General features: G+C 38.5%; 1 protein-coding gene across 1 annotated transcript in view; it reads left to right on the top strand.

The window, feature by feature from the left end:
• The window catches only part of LOC128890128 (zwei Ig domain protein zig-8-like), an 86,031-nt gene that overhangs the window by 51,366 nt on the left and 15,669 nt on the right, over nucleotides 1-18,996 (top strand). Inside the window, exons 3-4 of the mRNA XM_054148359.1 lie at nucleotides 13,269-13,453; nucleotides 14,304-14,517. Coding sequence (XP_054004334.1) covers nucleotides 13,269-13,453; nucleotides 14,304-14,517 — 399 coding nt within the window. The remainder of the gene's footprint in view (nucleotides 1-13,268; nucleotides 13,454-14,303; nucleotides 14,518-18,996) is intronic.

The following is an 18,996-nucleotide window of genomic DNA, read 5'->3' as shown; positions in this document are numbered from 1 at the left end:
TTCATGGCAGAAAGCTAATTCGAAGTGACAAATATCCGTTCCTATAATCATGCTCTGAATTTTGCAAGTAGATGAGCCAGGATGTCCAAACAAATGGATCATTTACAACGTCACGGAAATATCGGAGGTTTAATTGTATATCAATCAAATTAGTCTACAAATTCAAAATCGCTTCATTTCCTTTCTCCTTACTCTTAAACACGTTCTAGACTCATGCACACCATTTCTTCGACTCGGTGATTCGGTGTACTTACAGGCGTACGACGCGACAATAGAGCGACTGTAGGGTAATCCTCGCTAGGAAATTATCTAGCATTGGGCTTTGGTCTTTGATCTTCGCCAAGGAAAGCGCGCAACGTTGGTGACTGAACGACATAGATCAGTAGGTACATTGGGTATATAATTACGTATCTTCGCCCGGCCGACACCAACTTTCGTACCTCCAGTTTCCCGCAAGGAAGTTACTTAATCAAGGGAATACATCAAACCCACCTATCCTATATTGTACGATAGAGAGTCCCACGGAGTATGCTCACCTGCTATCAGGCGTGAATCTTTCCAAAGTTAAGTTCACGAGGAACTCGAAGATTGAGATCCCACCGTCACTGGCGCGTCTAGGCCACCGTGGTTCCAATTTATAGCTTAACGTTTTGAGTTCGGAATCGGGGAACAAAGAAATCTACACCACAACCTGAAATGAACGACTACTCTACTATATTTGTTCCGCGAGCATCTACAAATTGGATTATAAAATGAAATTACTTGATTGAATATAATTAGTAAATAAATTACGTGGAGTTTCCATTCGTCAACTATTATTAGATAACAATTTTCAAGAAGAACAGAGATCACTTCAGGACTTAATCACAGCTGGGAATTAATCTGTTCGATATAATCCAAGACGATAGAGATATAATATTTTATTTGATTTATTTGTCACAAGTGACAATTAACCTAAGGGAACATTTTCCCTTGCCACAAGTGCTAACATCCCTCCATCAGCCACCACTGCACAAGCGCAAGTGGAACGATTAAAATTCGTGCAGAAACACTCTCATCCGCTCAACGTCGCCCCCCTCCAAGCGAGGACCAGCTACTTTTTGTCGTAATTTTTCAACTCAGGAGTACGAAAATCGGTATCGAGTGGCACTTGGAGCCCCGACAAAAACCTGGGAACATCGACACCGCGCCAGGACCAAGTTGCCCCGCAGCTTTCGTGTATTTCCTGCTCGCCTGTCGCGTCCTCGCCACTGGGCGCGCATGTTCGAGGCCCCCCGTCCGAGCTTCCATCCAGAGGAGGCATCAGCCAGGTTGGCACTTCTCGATGAAAAACGAGCGACAAGACGAATGGTCCCTTCGGCGGCGGTCTCCCGCGCCTTGCCATAAGGCAACGCGTGGAAACAAATGATGTCTCGGATGTACATTTATTACGCGGCCCGATGCGGAACCGGAACGTCTGCGACGACCCCGATTGCGAGCCGCGCGCTGACCTCGTTGGATGTGTCGTTTGCGCGGACGGATAAAGGAAGAAAAAAAAAAATCGCGAGGGACAAAGGTTCCCTTGTCGGCGCGTTTTCTTCCCAACGAACGTCGCCGCGACGCGGCGGAGGGGAGAAGAGAGGGAACTCCAAGTCGCTAATGCAGGGTGAGTCTGAAGGGGTATCACACAATTTCCCCGGGTTTATTGTGCTACCCCGAAAGCATGAAAAGCGCTGTAACAAACATGGGTCCGTGAACCTTTTGTGCGCCGAGACAGAGCCACTTTTGAAGTCGCAGCTGACATTATGCTCGACAATTATGAGACGCGGGAGCACGCAGGAATATGGGATACACCGGGGTTGCTTTCGTATTTGGCGAGTCGGGAGATTTGGAAGGGTCGCAGAGAAGCTCGTGTAAAGTTCGATGCGTGAGGGGGGTTCAAGGTGATGAACGTGTTTGAGTTTTTATTTTTTCAGGGGGATGAAGTGTGGTCTTGTCCGGTGAACGTAGACTCCATGTTATCGTGAAGGGATAAAATATGTTTTTGAATCTAGCGAGTTATAGAGTAGTGGATGAGGGAATAAGGTGAAGACCCGTGGACAATTTTATGGAAAATATATACGAATATGTGAGATCTTTTTTAATGTATAGAATTAATATTTGTTGGTTATTGGGTTGTCCAGAAAGTTCGTGCCAATTTTTAAAAAAAATTCAAAGGCACATTTGAATTTTGATATATGTTTATTGAATTATATTAGTACCATTTTGTTCCACGATCTTTCCACCTTTTAAGGGATGCATCCATGTTAATTGTTTTCAGCCATTCCAATATAAACAGACGTGTACCACCTACCAAAAATCTGCATAGACTTTCCAGATAAACTAATACTAAGAACAATTTCTTCAAAATGTCTTCATTCAATATAAATTTTTAATAATTTTCTGCCGATGTTATTGCAATATAGCCGAAGAATTCTTTCCCATCGTACTCTACAAATTCTTCGGATCTGTCAGCCTCCTTTCACGTATGACGACGCTTTATATAAAAAATAATCTCGACGGGCGGTCGCACATAAATAAATGAATAATAATGGTTTAATATACCGTCGAGTTTCTGAAGACTGCTCTTCGGCAGCCTTTTGTTTACACGGGGGATTGTGAATTGCTGGTCTTTTATAGCGACAACAAATACCCCACGCTTTTGTATTTCACACTGTATAGTAATAGTGGAAGGTTAATATTCGACGTCACTCCTGGTTTGAATCCTCATCCGTGAATAGAATTATTTTTAACCGCGTTAGGTGCATAAATTACTCGTCGTTGACCATATTCGCTCGGTATCTGTAATAATTGAACGTAAATGAAATCGATTCGAGACTGAAATGAAATTCCGATATCATGTTCAGAGAGCTAGAAGATCAAGAGCAACACTTTCGTGTGCTCTGGTGTGAAGCATCTCTGAAATCACGCGCTTTCGATAACTTATTGATCGGCTAACATTTTTCTGTGTCAAGAATAATCACCCAGTTCCAATTCATGTCACGACTGTTTTGTAAACAATGGCCTTGATAACAGAGTTCCACGCATTCTTCGAACCCCTAATAACCTTCAAACCTTCTTGTTTGAGCTACATAAATGAAATTTTAGTTGTAACATTTTCTTTTCGTTAAGGAATAAAATCCTGCTTCAAATGTTTCCAACTTTACAAGTAAGTCGAATTTAACGAGTAGTTTATAGTTTGTATCATCCCTTTATTTATAAATTCTGTCCATAAACATTACTAATATAATTTTCAACAAATATTGAAATATCTTCAGATTTTTTAAATACTGTAATTATCATTTAAAACTAAATTTTCATTTCATCTTCGCCGAGCTACATTAGTTCGCTTCTCTCGCATTTCCCGCTCATGTTCAACTCCTTGGACCGGAACTAAAAGGGTTAGACGCGTATCCGGGATACCAGAATGCCGCGACGAAAAAGCTCGCTCGATTGTGACGCCTCAATGACGTACGAAATATTCATCGTTGGTTTCCTCGCGCAATTCGCAAGGTGGCCCAATCCGAAAGGGCATTAATTAAGCTCCGCGTGTCCTTTAGGCATTCGAAAACTCGCATATGTATAGAGAGAAAAAAGAGAAGCGAAAGTCACTGCACGGATCTTTCATTAGCGCTAATGGGAAGCGGCTGAACCCGCAGTGGAAAATTCTCCCTCCGAACCCCTTCTGTCCCTTTTCGCCAGTCGATTTTGAGCCGAGATCGAGATTAAAGCACTTCGACGAAGTGCTTTATTATCGATCCGTGTTTCGCCTCGATCGAACCGCGAGCATCGCATTTGCCGAGTAGCTCGTGATCTTCGCGACGATAAAAATTGGAAAATGCCTGGAACGTTGTTCCGATTTCGTGGATATTTTCCACTTGTAATAAAAAATACTGAGATCTTCGTGACGATAAAAATTGGAAAATGCAACGTTGTTCGAAAATTCTGCGAACAGTTTCAACTTCCAATAAAAAATGTCGAGACCATAGGAAACAGAAGTTCAGAGTTAATGTTCTGTAAAATTGAATCATCGTATTTTACGATGATGTGATAAACTCCTTCAAAGGTAGAGCATTCTTGAACTGTATTTGATCGATGTTAATGAAAAATGCAGAATAAAATTACCAGTTTCATCTTTGCTAGAATGTTGAAGTCGCGTAAGAGAGATTGATGGGCATTTCCCTGCCAAGTTTATTCCGCTTTGCAGAAAAGGAAAACTCCTCATGGAAGTTGCGTTTTTCGATCCAACCAGTAAGATAGCGAAGGAAAATGGCGACGCGGGAAACGAGGTACTTCCAGCAAAGATGCGATGTTAGCTGAATGTGTTACGCGATGCTTTAAAATCTACCACGCCAGATTAAACTTTTATCTTATCTTAATAACTAACATTTATTTACGAGAGACAATTCAATTTAAACTGAATTTACACCCATTCGCAAGTACAGTTTTGCAAAATTTGTCTGGCATTGCATTAAAACTCGTTGTATTATTTTTTTCAATTGGTATGAAAATGCGCGTTCACAAATTTTTATGGTATTGTTCTCGTTTAGTATTGTGGGACAAGGAGCATTGTTCGTAATAACTTCTATTGACACTCGAAGGTCAGGAAAAACTTGGTTCATGCTAAGTAAATAGCATGTAGTGAGTTAAAATAGCTTTAGGAATTAGAATTTCTAAACAGGCTTGTTTTTCCATGAATGCAACCAACTTGCTTTTATTTCCACACGTTCTATAATTCTTAATCCCGCGCGTCCACTGTATTTTCTAAAAAATTGCGGGAACCTTTGTTGCTGGAAAACAAAATTTTTTAAATTACTTCCGCTGCAAGACAACGATACATATTTTAATTAAACAATTTTTAAATATAATACTCTACCAATAAATTCATCGTATATTATTTCATGCATTTTGTTTTCCCTCTCTTGCAATTTTTGTATTTAAAATTCTAAATATTTAATTTCTGTCTCTTTTATTAAAATTATTTCAACTAAATCAACAGTATTAACAAAAATTGTATTTACTGAAACATGTCTTTATGGGTTGCATCAGCTATTAGACGAAAAACCATTCTGTATAATGGAATAAAAAATGCTTCCAGTAGTGTATTAATCTTATTAAAAACACCCGTTAAAAAGTTTTCAGTCCCCAGTTGAAAAAAAAATAACGCTAAAAGAGAGACTGAAAGCTAGACAGCTTAAAAGTTTGGAACAGCTGAAATTGCTTATTCATTATTCATCACTTTTAATTCTATTTCTGTTAAAATTATTAAAAGCTAGCAAACTTCGTTTCACCTTTCGTTTGAATTGAAATAGTTTAACTTGGCAAACTATGAGTCTAAATTTATCGATGCTACCGGATACAAATATTCGGTTATTAGAAGATCGTGGAAGATTTTTAATAGAAACCAATGTAGATTTTAAATTAAATTTTGTAAAACCTTTTAAGGTAGCAGACAGTTCGAAGAATATAAATGCATTTTTGTTAAAAGCAGTTTTATAACACGTTTCAGAAATAATAATTGAATTCAATTCGAGGGGTGTGCGAGGGTAGCTGAAAATTGAGAAACGATACATTATCATTAGATTTCGATTTAAATTGTTTACGTTACCGTGTGCGTCAGAATTAAATTTTAACCATTGAAACCGCATCCTGATCGAATATTCTATTACGGAATTAAATTATGTAGAATCATATTGTGTGGTGTATTAATTCAAATACCACACTTCTATACTTCGCATCATTATCAGCTATTAATCGTTAGATATAATGATCAATGACCTAATTTTCAATCAGCTTCATGTAATACCAAAGAATAACTTTGTATGTATTCTTTTAATGTTTTAGGCGCATCACTTTTCTTGATTTTAAAGTTGTTTGGATTTAAATAGTGCTCTATTTATTTATTCATTACTGGTCAGATAACTTCCGTATTCGCAGAGAAACCTTCTGCATCGATCAATCTTAATGAGCTTTTATTTAGTTGTCAACTGTCGACCCAGTATTTGATCTAATCGCAGCCAGACAGGTTCATAAATAGATCCTTGATATTATCAGAGGTAATGAGAACTGATCACACCTATCACGCGATATACCTTTCACCTGTACTTAATCCGAGTTATTTATCCACGTCATTAAAGAACATTGACGTACTCCAGCGCTCTCGAAACGACGAAATAAGCGCAGCTGTCAACCTTCATTCGGGATAAGGGTTATACTCCCAACGTATTACGTTTTACTGACGCTGCAGCACCTGGAGAAGCTTATCGCGCACCTCGAGCGTCCTAGACGCACTGTTGTATCGTGATAATTCGATCAGATTGTCTCGCGTTTAAAAATGAATACACATCTGTCTGGCAAGATCGATTCGCGAAGCATTGAGTGATGGTATTCTGGGCGAAGAGACAATTGTATGAACGATAGATGAAGGCAAAAGGTTGGACAGGTTGGAAGGGTTATTTTATAAGACAAATACCGTGTTTTCGAAGCAGCAGTATTTATATTGAATCCCTAAATAACCTATCTAATGCCTAGGAATGAATATCAAGAATAAATCGACTGTACTTTTATTCATTTTATTATTTAAATAAAAATGTATCTCTCTCTGGTTCGTTCAAGTATGAAACATTGGGAGCCTTAATCAAACTCTATGTGATAAATGCTGGAAATAACTTGGACTTGCATCAAATTGTAGAATGTCAATGGAAATTCTACGATCAATAGAATGTAGTGAAGCAAGCATGATTTGGTAGAATAAGAAAGTTGCTGTGTCATAGAAAATCTTTAGGAAAAACTTCAATGTTATGACTTTTGTTTTTAAAAATGAATGGACGTGAATAGAGTCTAGTAAATACACTTCATTTATAATTAAATTAGCAGAAATCGTTCTGCAAATAAATCTCGATACGAAATTCCAAAGGTAAATGTATTATCGGTTGTATTTACTTTCCTAAACCCACATCGAGGTTTGTTTGCACGGACGGTTGCCAATAATGTAATTATAATATAAGGTACGAAGACAAACGTAATATCGACCGAATTTACTGTCGAAAATTTGACTTGCGTGGAAACATAATTCTCAATATGAGGATTTTCATATTGAGATTTGTTTGCGGAACGAGGTATTCGTGATTAGATTTATGGTAACCATTCGCTCGACATCAGACACATTCGTTCGGTGCGTGGAAAATTTGAGAAATGTAACGTTGTAAAATGCACAAAAGGATTCGAATTTAAATGGAAACAGGAAATAACTCTTTTCGCCTGGAATGAATCATTATTGATAACTATCGACAATTTAGATTTGTTTATCTTCCAATAAAATAGAATTCAATATTACCTATGAAATGAAAAGGTTTTACCTGTGAAGATAAGTCAGAAATGTGTACAAGTGAAAATGCGTAACCAAGTTGTTGACACTATTCCTCACTGCAGCTTGAATTTACTTTTTCTTTTACAATCGTGTCCCTCAAAGAGTTAAAGTGAGCAGCCCTTGTCCCTGAGCATCGATCTTGGCGAAGAAACGCAAAAGCGAACACCATGAAGCAAGCGCTATAATCCATGAAATAATAGGGTCATCTTTTGAAGTCATCGTGTGCACATGGCACCGAGTTCGCGCACAAATACGCGAAATATAGTGGTCGACGTATTCTTTGGTTGAACGACCGAGTTCGTGTACCCACGCAGGGGTTTGAAAGGTTCGCGAATAGCGTGAGGGTGAAGGGTGCACCCATTGCCGAAGACATTTAGTTCTCTACTCCGTTAACCCCGAGTACCCCGGCACAATCGAATCAACAACGGATGGGTAATTTCCTCAGAGGACGGAACAAAGCCGACCGCTCATGGGATATCGAGCTCAGGGGAAAAATGCACGCGGACAAAGAGCCGATAATTGTAATTGCGATCTGGTAGTCAACGGAAATACGATTTATTGCCGACAAACCCCGAGGATGTTCTCTGAAAAAGAAATATATATTTCAGCTCGGGAGATCACATCACTCAAACTTTCCAAGCGTTCGTGTCGGATTGCTGAGGATTTAACAAATCAGCTGTTTCTAATGCGAAGTGTGAACCGTTTGGAGTGGATGGTAATGGATCAAGAAGAATTACTTTGGGAATTCTTTTCTAGCAAACGAATCCATCTTTTATTTTTTATTTAAAAAAAATACAGACAGGAAAGAGAAAATTAATTCATAACAGAATAAATACTATTTAATGTTAATGATTTCCAGAAGCGTATTAAATAATAAGAAAAAGTCTCGGTAACCTGAGAAGAGACTCTAAAAATTTGAGAGTTTGTAACATACTACCTTCTCTAAATTCTTCTAATTGCAAAAAGAAACACCCTTCGACCCAGCACCGTGTTTGCTCTCCTTATAGCTGTCAGAAGCTGCACTCGAGCCGTTTGACACGCTCTGGAAAATATTCCGCAACTTCGTTACATTTCCGAATTTCAAAGTAAACCTTCCGCGGTATACTTTTAAGTCGTCGAACTTCCCGCGCGGAAACAAAATATTTTGTGGAAAATAAACTACCCACGAGAAAGGATATCAAAAAGAGTTCAAAGTTTACGCAGCGAACGGGGACCCCAGGACTTTTATGCTACAGTATAAATACAGAATTCCGTCCTCGAAGGACCGAAAATTAACTATGTACACTGAGTGACGAGGGAGACTTCGGTTCCTCGGAAAGTTTGAAGAAATTAGCAGCTAACTAGGAAGAGTAATTAATGGCAAACAGAGAATGTAATGCGGTAATTTTGTGAAAGTTCCTATGGGATCCTCCTTCCACTTGAAATTTCGGAAAAATGTCACACATTCTCCCAAGTTACCAGCATCATCTTTCCGTTATGAAAGTTTCGTTTTACTTTGAAATACTTAAACAATACTATTGATCATTTAAATAGAAAGGCAATAATTTACTAACGCCACGCTTCACTTTATGGGTCTTTTTAGTGGAGAAACAAATTTATTCGGGATTAGAAAGCACTCGGAGGATCGTTCAACTAATCACACGAAATCGCAACATAAAAGTTTGTTACACTCCATTTCCGCGGCACGATTGAAAGGCTACATGATTCAGATACAGAAGCCATGGAGGTCGAATGGGTTTTCAATCTTCTTGTAGCTACGAAGTTGTTCTCGAGCCTGAACAATTTTCTCTCCGTTGAAAATGGACTTCCTTCACTCTATAGGCGTACGTACGAAAGTATTGGATATCACGACCCCGTCGACCGAGAAGATCAGGGATTGACCTCGACGGACTCTGCGCAAGAAGCCTGTTACGAGTTCGACAAGTAACGCGTTGACTCGGTCGGGGTTCCAATAAAATTTCCTTACGAGCGACTTGGGAGGCCGCCCCGTGTGGCTGGGCAACCAAGTACCACGCACAAAGGCGTCTGTTCGAGGCGCACACTTCCAACACTGATTTATTAATAACGTTGACAAAAAAATGGAGAGGAGATTCTATTAAAGACTTAATTAAGAATTCTGTAACTTTTAAAGACTAGGAAATTAAATGAATAGTAAATGAAAAATCATGCATATTAAAAGTAGAATTGTCGGGGTATGGTGACTATTCTTTTGGAGATGCTATATTTTCATATATGTACACATACTTATATCTCATATCGATATTAAATAAAGATAGAACTTTCAGTATTCATTTTATTTTAATTTACACATTCTATTTCATGCCTCCATTTTTAACCTCTTAATCGTAGGAGATTTCATTTTGTCTATGCCCTGAATATAGTTTCTATATACAGTACAAAGTATTCTTATCGTATTTGCAGAATAACAGGCTAGAAACAGGTTCCATATCAAGCAGGAGAGCATGAACCAGCAGAAAGCTAGGGGAGAACCTCTGGTGCCCTCGTTGGCGTCATCCGGTTCTGTCGATAAGTCAGGAGAACATGATGTTCGGCTCGCTCAGACAGGGTCCTTCAATTATTTCCAGCAGCAAATTAGTTATGGAATGATTCACCATTACTACACTTCGATTCTAGGGCAAATCTGCCAGTTTCTAAATGTAGATATCGACCCGATGATATTACATCACATTGTTTGTTGTGCGACTGGCTTCCCAGGAACTTCTGTTTCAATGAAATACTCCTCCATTCCGAATAAAAATGTGAAACCTTTTGTATTCCTTCAGCTATAAAGGCACTCGACATTTTATTATCATTATTTAGTCTCAAGTTGGCTGTTTAAATAATTTTATTCGCTTTAAGTCAGACTCATCATAAATAAATTTAACAGAATTTCATACAAACATGTACAACTGACCACGTGAAATCTCAAAAGTGTACGTCAATTACTTCTCCAGGAAAATCACGAAAATTGCCTCTAAAATAAAGGAGCACCTCCTCAAGGAACGATAGACGTTTCCTCGTTTTAATTCCCACGGCCACTTGCGCCCATTCACGTTCCCATAATTATATTTCCTGTTTTTTTCCGGAACACGAAACGCAAAAATTGTTCGAGATTAAATCCGTACAAAGGTTCCTTCTCGGAAATTCGAAAGGTTAAGTGGCGAAAGCCTTATACCAGCCTCCGCGATTTCTCCGAGCTTCTTCGTTCCCCGCATCCCGTTTCTGGTTACTTTCCAGCCACTCCATCCTTTGTGCCTTCCCCGTCGTTCGAATTCGGAGCGCTCGTCGTTCCAGAATATTACGATATCATTAAATAATTAAGAGAAAGCGGTTCAAGTTCGATAACTGCGTAGCCACTCGGTGAACGATATTCAATTTCGTCCTTTTTTTCGTCCTTTCTTCTGATATTCCTTCTCTCTTTCACGAATCCCCATCTTTGTCTCTTTGTACTTTCGCTCCATCAAAAGAAAAATGTTGCCGGATTCGCCGTATTCTCTCATCTTAACAAAACTGAGCCTCGATTGTTTCGAGACTCTCGACGTTCCTTGCGCTTTGTCGCGTTTCAGCGCGGAACACTGCGCCCCGTCGAGCGAAAAGCGATTGCGTCTGAATAGTCGAAGAAGCGAATCCTCCCTGAAGTGACAACGCCTGTCAGCCAAATCGATTGTTTGACGCGCTGATTCGATCCCGGCCACAAAGGTGTCTCGTTGCTGATTGAAGAAACGAGAAAGTCGATCCAGGCTGCATCCACGCAGGCGTGATACTACGCCCCTAGAGACGGTGTCCTGTTAAATTGAATCGCGCGGACACTCGATTAGCGGAGAATCGCGATATCAAACGCTCATTGGATCCTTGGATATTTTTCTTCGCCTTTCGTTCTGATATTTATTAAATATTCGCGCGGAATTGAAATTTGAAAATGTCGTACGAAGTAAAAGCGAATTTTATTAGGAATGCAATAACAGAAATATATCTAAAATAAAAGTCGCCTGTTTTTCAAATTTCTATAAAAAGATTTACCCAAGTCTGTTCTGAAAATTTTAGCGAGCTTCCCCCTTCGAGAAAACGTCGAAGTAATAATTTTCTCAATATTGAAACAAATAAAATTATTTTAGCAGCGAACTCGCGGCCAAGTAATGATAATAAAGACTTATAAATGGTTTTATAGGGGCTTAAACGACGGAACATGTACACTGAAAGTGTCGATATATTCTTTAAAGGCGCGCTAAAATGAGTCATGAAGAACTGACGTCTAATAAATTCAACGAAAAGTCTTCGTAGATGTCTGTGTGAAACCGACACCATCGACGATGGAGATTAGTATCTGTATCGATAAATTCTTCGCGTTCCAGATACCACAAACTGTGATGCTTCTCCGCGTCCGTGAGTAAATCTCATCGAACCTTTCGACGAACAATCTCGAGTGTCCCAAGAATTTTACTTTTCCGCATTTCCTGCTCCAACGGGTATTGCTCGGAGCATTGGCTCGAAAATGGTTCCACTTGATGATCGGAACACTCGTATTCATTCGTTTGAAAGTAATCAAAAATATCGAGAAGAAGACAATAAAGGATGGAATAATCATCTATATACGCTGAATGAATAGAATTTATATTGACTATTTATTGATAAGCTGAAGGGATTCGTTTAATATACAATATTCTGATAATAACCAGCTAATTTTATTGCCTAACAATTTTATGATTTAATATGCTTCACTAATGAGGGAGGTTTCAGTGAACGTCTAAGAAAAATTGCCTCGAGATCTTATCTTCGTTTCGTAGCGAAAGGAAGCAGAAAATTCAAGTGAGGTTTCAGTCTCGAAATCTCTGTAATAAAAATGCCAATTTTGAGTCCCAGTTACCGACAAGATCTTAACAGAAGAAGTATTGTAGTATTAAATATACAGAAAGTTTAATAAATTTTAAGTTCACATTCCGAGGAAAGAAAATTTTATTAAATCGGTCTGACGTTTATTATTATACACTGTTTTCGTTAAAATCTTTTCATCAAGACAAACGTAGAAATGATTCCTTTACCTCGTTGAAATATCGAGACAGAATCCTCGCGCAAAGTTGATACATTAACCAATACTCCCACATCGGAGAACGAAGGAAGAACCTCAAGGCGAGTTTATATAGACAGCTAATTCGTTATTCCAGATAAATCTCCGCGATAAAATTTCATGCGATTCCCTTGTCGCTGAAAAAAAGAAAATAAACTGTCTTGACTGATCTGTTTTAATAAAAACGTTCGCAGGTTCGGAGACGGCTCCTTTGATAATGGTACAATAAAGCGTTCCCGTGATTTACGCCGTGGCAAATAGTGTTGTTAGCAAACGATGCTGCACATGATAAATCAACGATCGCGGAATGATTCATGGAACGGTAGTGCAATTTACTCGAACGCCTTCCTCGCATTTTTAGCGTTTCCCTATACAAGCTTGACGCATCCGTGAAAATCCTATTACAACGCCGCCATGAAAGACAGATGCTCGGAGCTTAGGGTGAAAATCTTGGCGAAATTGTGCCCTTAGAGGAATTAGAATCGCGGTTTTATTTCCGTTTTGCACGGTACCGGAGGAGAATACAATTCTCCTTTCATTAGGGAGATTTATGGCGCCTTTATTCAAATTAAACGGCGAAGAATATACAAATTCTATGCGGACAAACCGTGTTCTGTTTTAATTGAAAAATAAAGACGATTTATTGCTTCGCGAGGACGAAGATGAATCGCATTTTTCATGACAAATCGTAGCACTGCATTAACCTTTTTTTTTTATTATTTACTTTAGAATTTCTTTTAATTCTATAGTACACGCGTAAATATATCAAGGACATTTGTTTTTGATTAAAATAAGTAATAAACCAATTTGTTACAGAGGAAATAATCGCTAACCTGCCTCCTCTTCGAATTCCTCGCTTGAGACACCATCGAGTGACAGATTGGGACCCTTATTTCGAAAATGCAGAGGGTCAGGGCATCAACGGATCCCAAAGCGTGGCACTGCATCTCGGTGCAACGGCTCTCCTCGATTGTCGTGTCGCAATGTTAGCTGGAAAGAAGGTAAGACGGATTTGTATTATATAAAATCCACGGAAGTAAGTACATTGCTAAAAGTAGAAGATTTGTAACGGCCAAGGTTTAATAATGACCATAATAAATTCTACACAAGAAAATAAATACTAAAAACGAAAAAGGAATAATTTGTATTTGATATTTATTGATTTAATTATCCTGTGTCCATAAATAATTTTCCAATACTCTCTAGCAATGTACTTGAAACAATCCCCACCCTATTCGCACTTACACATTGCATAACCTTTGTCGATCAATATTGTCAGACAAATGTTATTTTAATCGAAAATGCAATCTTGAAATCGTCTTTGCAATTGAAGCCGTAACGTTCTATAATAAATAAAATATACGTTTCCTTGCTCTTTGAATGTGATACATGAAAGATAGTTTTTGTTTTTTGATAAATTAGAGAAGAATACTTTGGAAACACATTTCATTTCAACGTTTTGGGAAACATAAATGCACCAATTATTACATAAATTACTATTAATATTATCTTGCGATATGCTTCCAAAGTACATGTTCCCAAAAAAAAAACCAAAAATTATTTACCAGATATGTTCCAAGTCCGTTTCACGTAGTTAACGCTCGATATATTATAAACGAGGAGCAGTAATGATCCGTCAAAGTGGAAGACACGCGTGAAACGGATAATTGAAAAGAGCCCCTAACATGAGGGGAACGTATCAACTGACAGCGAGCGTCCTAAATGTGTAACGCGTTGCAATGGAATTAGCGTCTCTTGGTGCACACTAATTTAACTCCCAAACATTCTAACTACACCACACATCGTTATGCAGAATCGCATGCAACTGTAGAATCTGTGTCACAATTATAGGTCATGTGGTTACGCCGCAACGCCGACTGGGCATCCCTTTTAACCCTGGGTAATACCACTCACATTTCCGATCCCAGGTACAGCGTCAGCTTCCAATACCCAAACAACTGGAGACTGGCGATCGCAGGGGTGCAAAGGGAGGACCGTGGATTATACGTCTGTCAAGTAAACACTCACCCCCCGAGAATGCTCGTCACTAACGTCACTGTTCTAGGTAATCCTGCGTTTCTACCGAAAGCTACAAACGTGTAACGAGTCGGATGTCCGGAGGTGTCGACTCCTCGGTTTGTAGATTAGTACATATTTGCTGAAGAGAAAGAAAAGGCAGAGAACACCAGTTTTTGTATCTAAAGATCTTGTTAAAAGGTCGCAGCCATTAGCTCGCTATTACTCGCGAGGAAGGATCGTTCAACGCGATCAAAACAAATTTCCTTTCATACAACACCTAGCTACGACGATCAAGGAAATGTTAGTAGTTAGACACAAATAAAAATAGGACGAACACGAGACGCGCACTCGCGAATCGTTTATTTATTGAATTTATATATGTTGAGAACAATTTGTCCAACCCTGCGAATTAATCAATAATTTCAAAATATTCCTGTGTTTTCCTGCAAATTGAACTTTACAAGCTGTACATAATTTTCATTAACATGAAGGGATACATCGCGTGATATATGGTTAAAGCGACAAGAAAATGTATGAAAGAAGGAAGCTCCGGATTTGCAATCGTGGTAAGAGGATACTGAGAGGTTTAGACAAAACCCAGTGATTAGGGGATCGCCTGTATGTGAAGGTTCATGGAGCACAATACAGGCTGGAGCAAACACGTGAGACTTAATACCTACAACCCTGGAATTATGAGACAGAACCAATCCCAAGGATCGATAGATCCCCGAAGTCCAGGAATTATCGGCACCAGGAACACCCTGTGAACCGAGATGCTTCGAAGTCGGTGCACCTCATGTGGAATATACGAAGCCACCGTAAAATCCAAACCTAATCTAAGCTAGAAGTGTTGAAACCACGAGTTCTTGAATGGTCATGATCTAGGAAGTTTGAGGTTGTCAGCATCGAATTGAACGTGGGCTTGGGGATTATTAACATCAAATTCAACCATTCTTGGGTCATTTGTACCCATGCCAGCTATTCCATCAAATCCAACGCGAGGCAGTTTGGATTCATCAGCATGAAATCCAATTATTCCAGGGACATCTGTATCAAGTGCAACTAGTGGGTGTTCAGCTGTGCCATTGGGCTGAGATCATATCTACGGAGTCCTATCTAGGATCATCTCTTCCGAGTGTAAACTAGTCTGGAATTGTTTAAATCAGTTTCTAATTAATTACGTGAGTTTCGAGTTGCACTTGTCCTACGTCCTTTTTATTTGACACACGTCTCTTGAAATGTTTCATTAGTTCCTAGAAATCTTATAAATATTAACATGATAACTCATACATACTTTCCTTTCTGTTTTACCATAGTTAAAGTTAAACAAACTTGTCAAAGTGATTGCACGTTACGTAACTAAACAGTAGAAATGCTTCTACGATTTTGTCAGTTTAATTACCTAATGGATGAGTTTCAAATTCGAATGAAACTCGACCTAATTTTACTCTATCTGTACAAATTGAAAAGTACAAGGTTCAAATTTGAGATGAAATACTTACTAACATCTGTCTTCGTCAATTTTATAATAATCTAATCGCAAAAATTACAATTAACCGTTTTCAATGGGCAGCAACGAAAGGCTTGAAATAGCATTCGAAGATATTTGAAAAATTGACTGAAAACTGTTTCCTCTGAGTTTTCCAACCAAGTTTAATACTTCAAGTTTTACCAATAACCGAAGTAATGGAATTTCGATAATCGAAGTTTCGAGGCATCGATTGCTGAAATTGAGTTAGATTAGTTCCCGTTTCTTTTGGGTAGCTTATATATTGTTGCTTGACAGTTAATACTTCAATGCGTTAAACTACTTGCTCGAACTATGAAAAATGAATATTGTTTGTTTCTATTGGAGAAGGTAGAAGAGTTTAAGTGTTAATTGTTAGTTCTTGGTGGTTCTCCGAGATCGTCTAATCACCTCGATATACTTCACCAAGAATGTCCGAGTTCCAAGTATTTTCCCGGGACACTGTATCAACGCTATCAATCATAATTTATGTTCACGCTGTATAATAGATCAGATTTTGCGACAGAAACTATTCAGCGATTACAACCGCCCTGAAAGCTACATCAATATTACATTACGATCCGTGCTAGCTATGGACAGAAAATTAATTACGGTATCACTTATTAAATCCGTCTTCTTACGTCTTCGTAGTAGACTATTTTTATTTTTTTTTTTAAGGATTATTGGTCGATACCTTAATGTACTGCATTTAATCTGATTATTTAAGAATAAATTACCTCAGGACGGTGGAATATATAATATTTCGAATTTAATAGAAAATTATGGAAATATTACGGCCAAGGAAACTCGTCTTTTTGTTTCAAGCGTAATTTGAGTCTTCCATTGTCTGTTCGTCGTTTACAACTGTTTATTAAATTCACAGAAAGTAGCAGAATTCAATGAATAAGTTGGCATTATATTTGGAGCACTGTTTACCCTAGTCTACAGCAAACAATAACCTAACAAGGTAGCTGACGCAGTCGAGTTCGTTAATTAGCCGCACTTTCGAGGAAACGAATTTCTATAGCTTTCGTCTCGCATATAATAAAAGTAACATAAGACGTGTATTCATTAGAATGGAAATTCTCAAGCAGACAATTTTTCGAAAGATCCATTGTATCGAATTTTAAATCAAGCTTTCAGGTCGTCCTTAATTAATTCTTGAAAAATCTTACACAAGAAAATAATAAAATAATTTCATTTTAATGCAGATAGCAAAATCAAAACGCGTATTAGTATTGCTATTTTAATAACAATAATACAAGTACATTTTATATACGGTTTCCATACCAGTGTATACCTCAAATAAATAAAATGCTCTGCTAGGTTTAGTTTAGTCGTATACATATATGAAATCCTCGGTCCAGCGATAACATACGCATATTAGCGAGGGTTAGAATGTTAAACATTTATTATCAGCGGGTCGCTATCGCAAAGCTAATCAAGTTCACCCACACGTGGAGGCAGTTTCAAACGACAGTTAAACCGGAAGTTCAGCGTTGTGGGAGTTTAGATTTTCGCAAAGGTTGAGCCCCGAGCGTTACTCCCCCCAAGGCGGAGATGTGGAGCACAGCGAGGGGCGCGCGTTGATTTTATGGCACGCCAAGACGTATTTATACAAGAATTCGCAATTCCCAGAGCGCGTGGTGATTGCGCACTTCCTTCATTTCCCTCTGTCAATGGAATAAGACTTCCTCAACTAAATGTTCATCTGGAGTTCGATTGTTTTCCAAAGCGAGGACGTAGGAACATCAATCTGCTCCCAATTCCGACTGCATCCCTTATCAGACTGCTTTATATGGGCCAATATTAATATTCACTTTTTCGTTCAATATAAAATACTTCAGGGGAGAATTTTTTTTTAAAGTAAGGAGTATTCTACCATTTTGTCATGAATATGTATAAAATATAATATGAAATTGAACGATATTTTACAATGAACCACAACGAAGAAGTGACGTCTTGAGAATGTTTTCAGCAAGCATTAATATTAATGTGTTTACTGGTCTACTGTTTCAGAACCATAGAACCACTCTGCCATCACTTCAGAATGGAAACACTGGTAAACGCGAGGAATATGTAAATTTCTTGCTCTATATATAAGGGACTAAAAATATACATATCTGTTGAATTCGTTACAACAATTATAGATGGTCCAGTAAAGTGACACGGAGATATTTGAAGCGTTGTTTACCGATGTTGCCACGGAAATCTGTGGGAGATAAGCTCAGCTTCTCGCAGGAGTTATTGCAACATAAAAACAACTATAACTCAGAAACGAGGTCACATAAGTTACACGTTTGTACGTGCGTTTCTTGTTGTTTTACAGTACCGAGTCCATTGTGAAAGTAGGTCTCATCGCCTCGAAAATGAAAACGTGAACGATCATTTAATTATATACGGAAATCAAACGCAATGGTATTTTTCACGAGTTCGTACCACATTTCATGAAAGCAGGTTTTATTTATTCTATTTGTTAATTAAAAAAGTATCAAAGAACACGAGGTTATTTTCAATTTTAAATTGCTGAACCTATAAGAAGGGCCAATTAGCAGCAAAGAAATATTGACAAAGAATTCTTTTATGCACGTAAATTACTCTATAAAAGGGAATATTCAACGTGGATTACAAAAAGCCACGCACAAATAACCCTGTAAGAACGATGGCAACCAATTTACCTGGAAGACACACATAATGTTAAAGAATAACGACGGAGGTGAATCGAAGAGGGGATCGACGATGAAAAAAAAGTGATTAATTGCACGCACGCCGTTTTTCCATCCTCCTTTAATAAAGACCTCCTTTTGTGACCGAGTCCCCTGAATTATCGGCTCGTTCTCGCTTTTTTTTTTTTTTTAATCGAAAAACGCTCGCTCGCCGAGCGTATCGAGGGTGCATTCGAATACTCTCGAGCGCGGCACTTCCCCATCGGAACACGAAGCGGCTGCCTGCTTCAAATTGCTATTTTCTCTTGGCGATTGTGAGTTTACAGATCGAGCTGGTCGACGTTAAAGTTCC

Source organism: Hylaeus anthracinus, unplaced genomic scaffold (genome assembly GCF_026225885.1).
Source record: "Hylaeus anthracinus isolate JK02 unplaced genomic scaffold, UHH_iyHylAnth1.0_haploid 12000, whole genome shotgun sequence".
Taxonomy (NCBI): domain Eukaryota; kingdom Metazoa; phylum Arthropoda; class Insecta; order Hymenoptera; family Colletidae; genus Hylaeus; species Hylaeus anthracinus.
The sequence above is the reverse complement of the archived record's forward strand: the minus strand, read 5'-3'. Positions and strand labels throughout refer to the sequence as shown.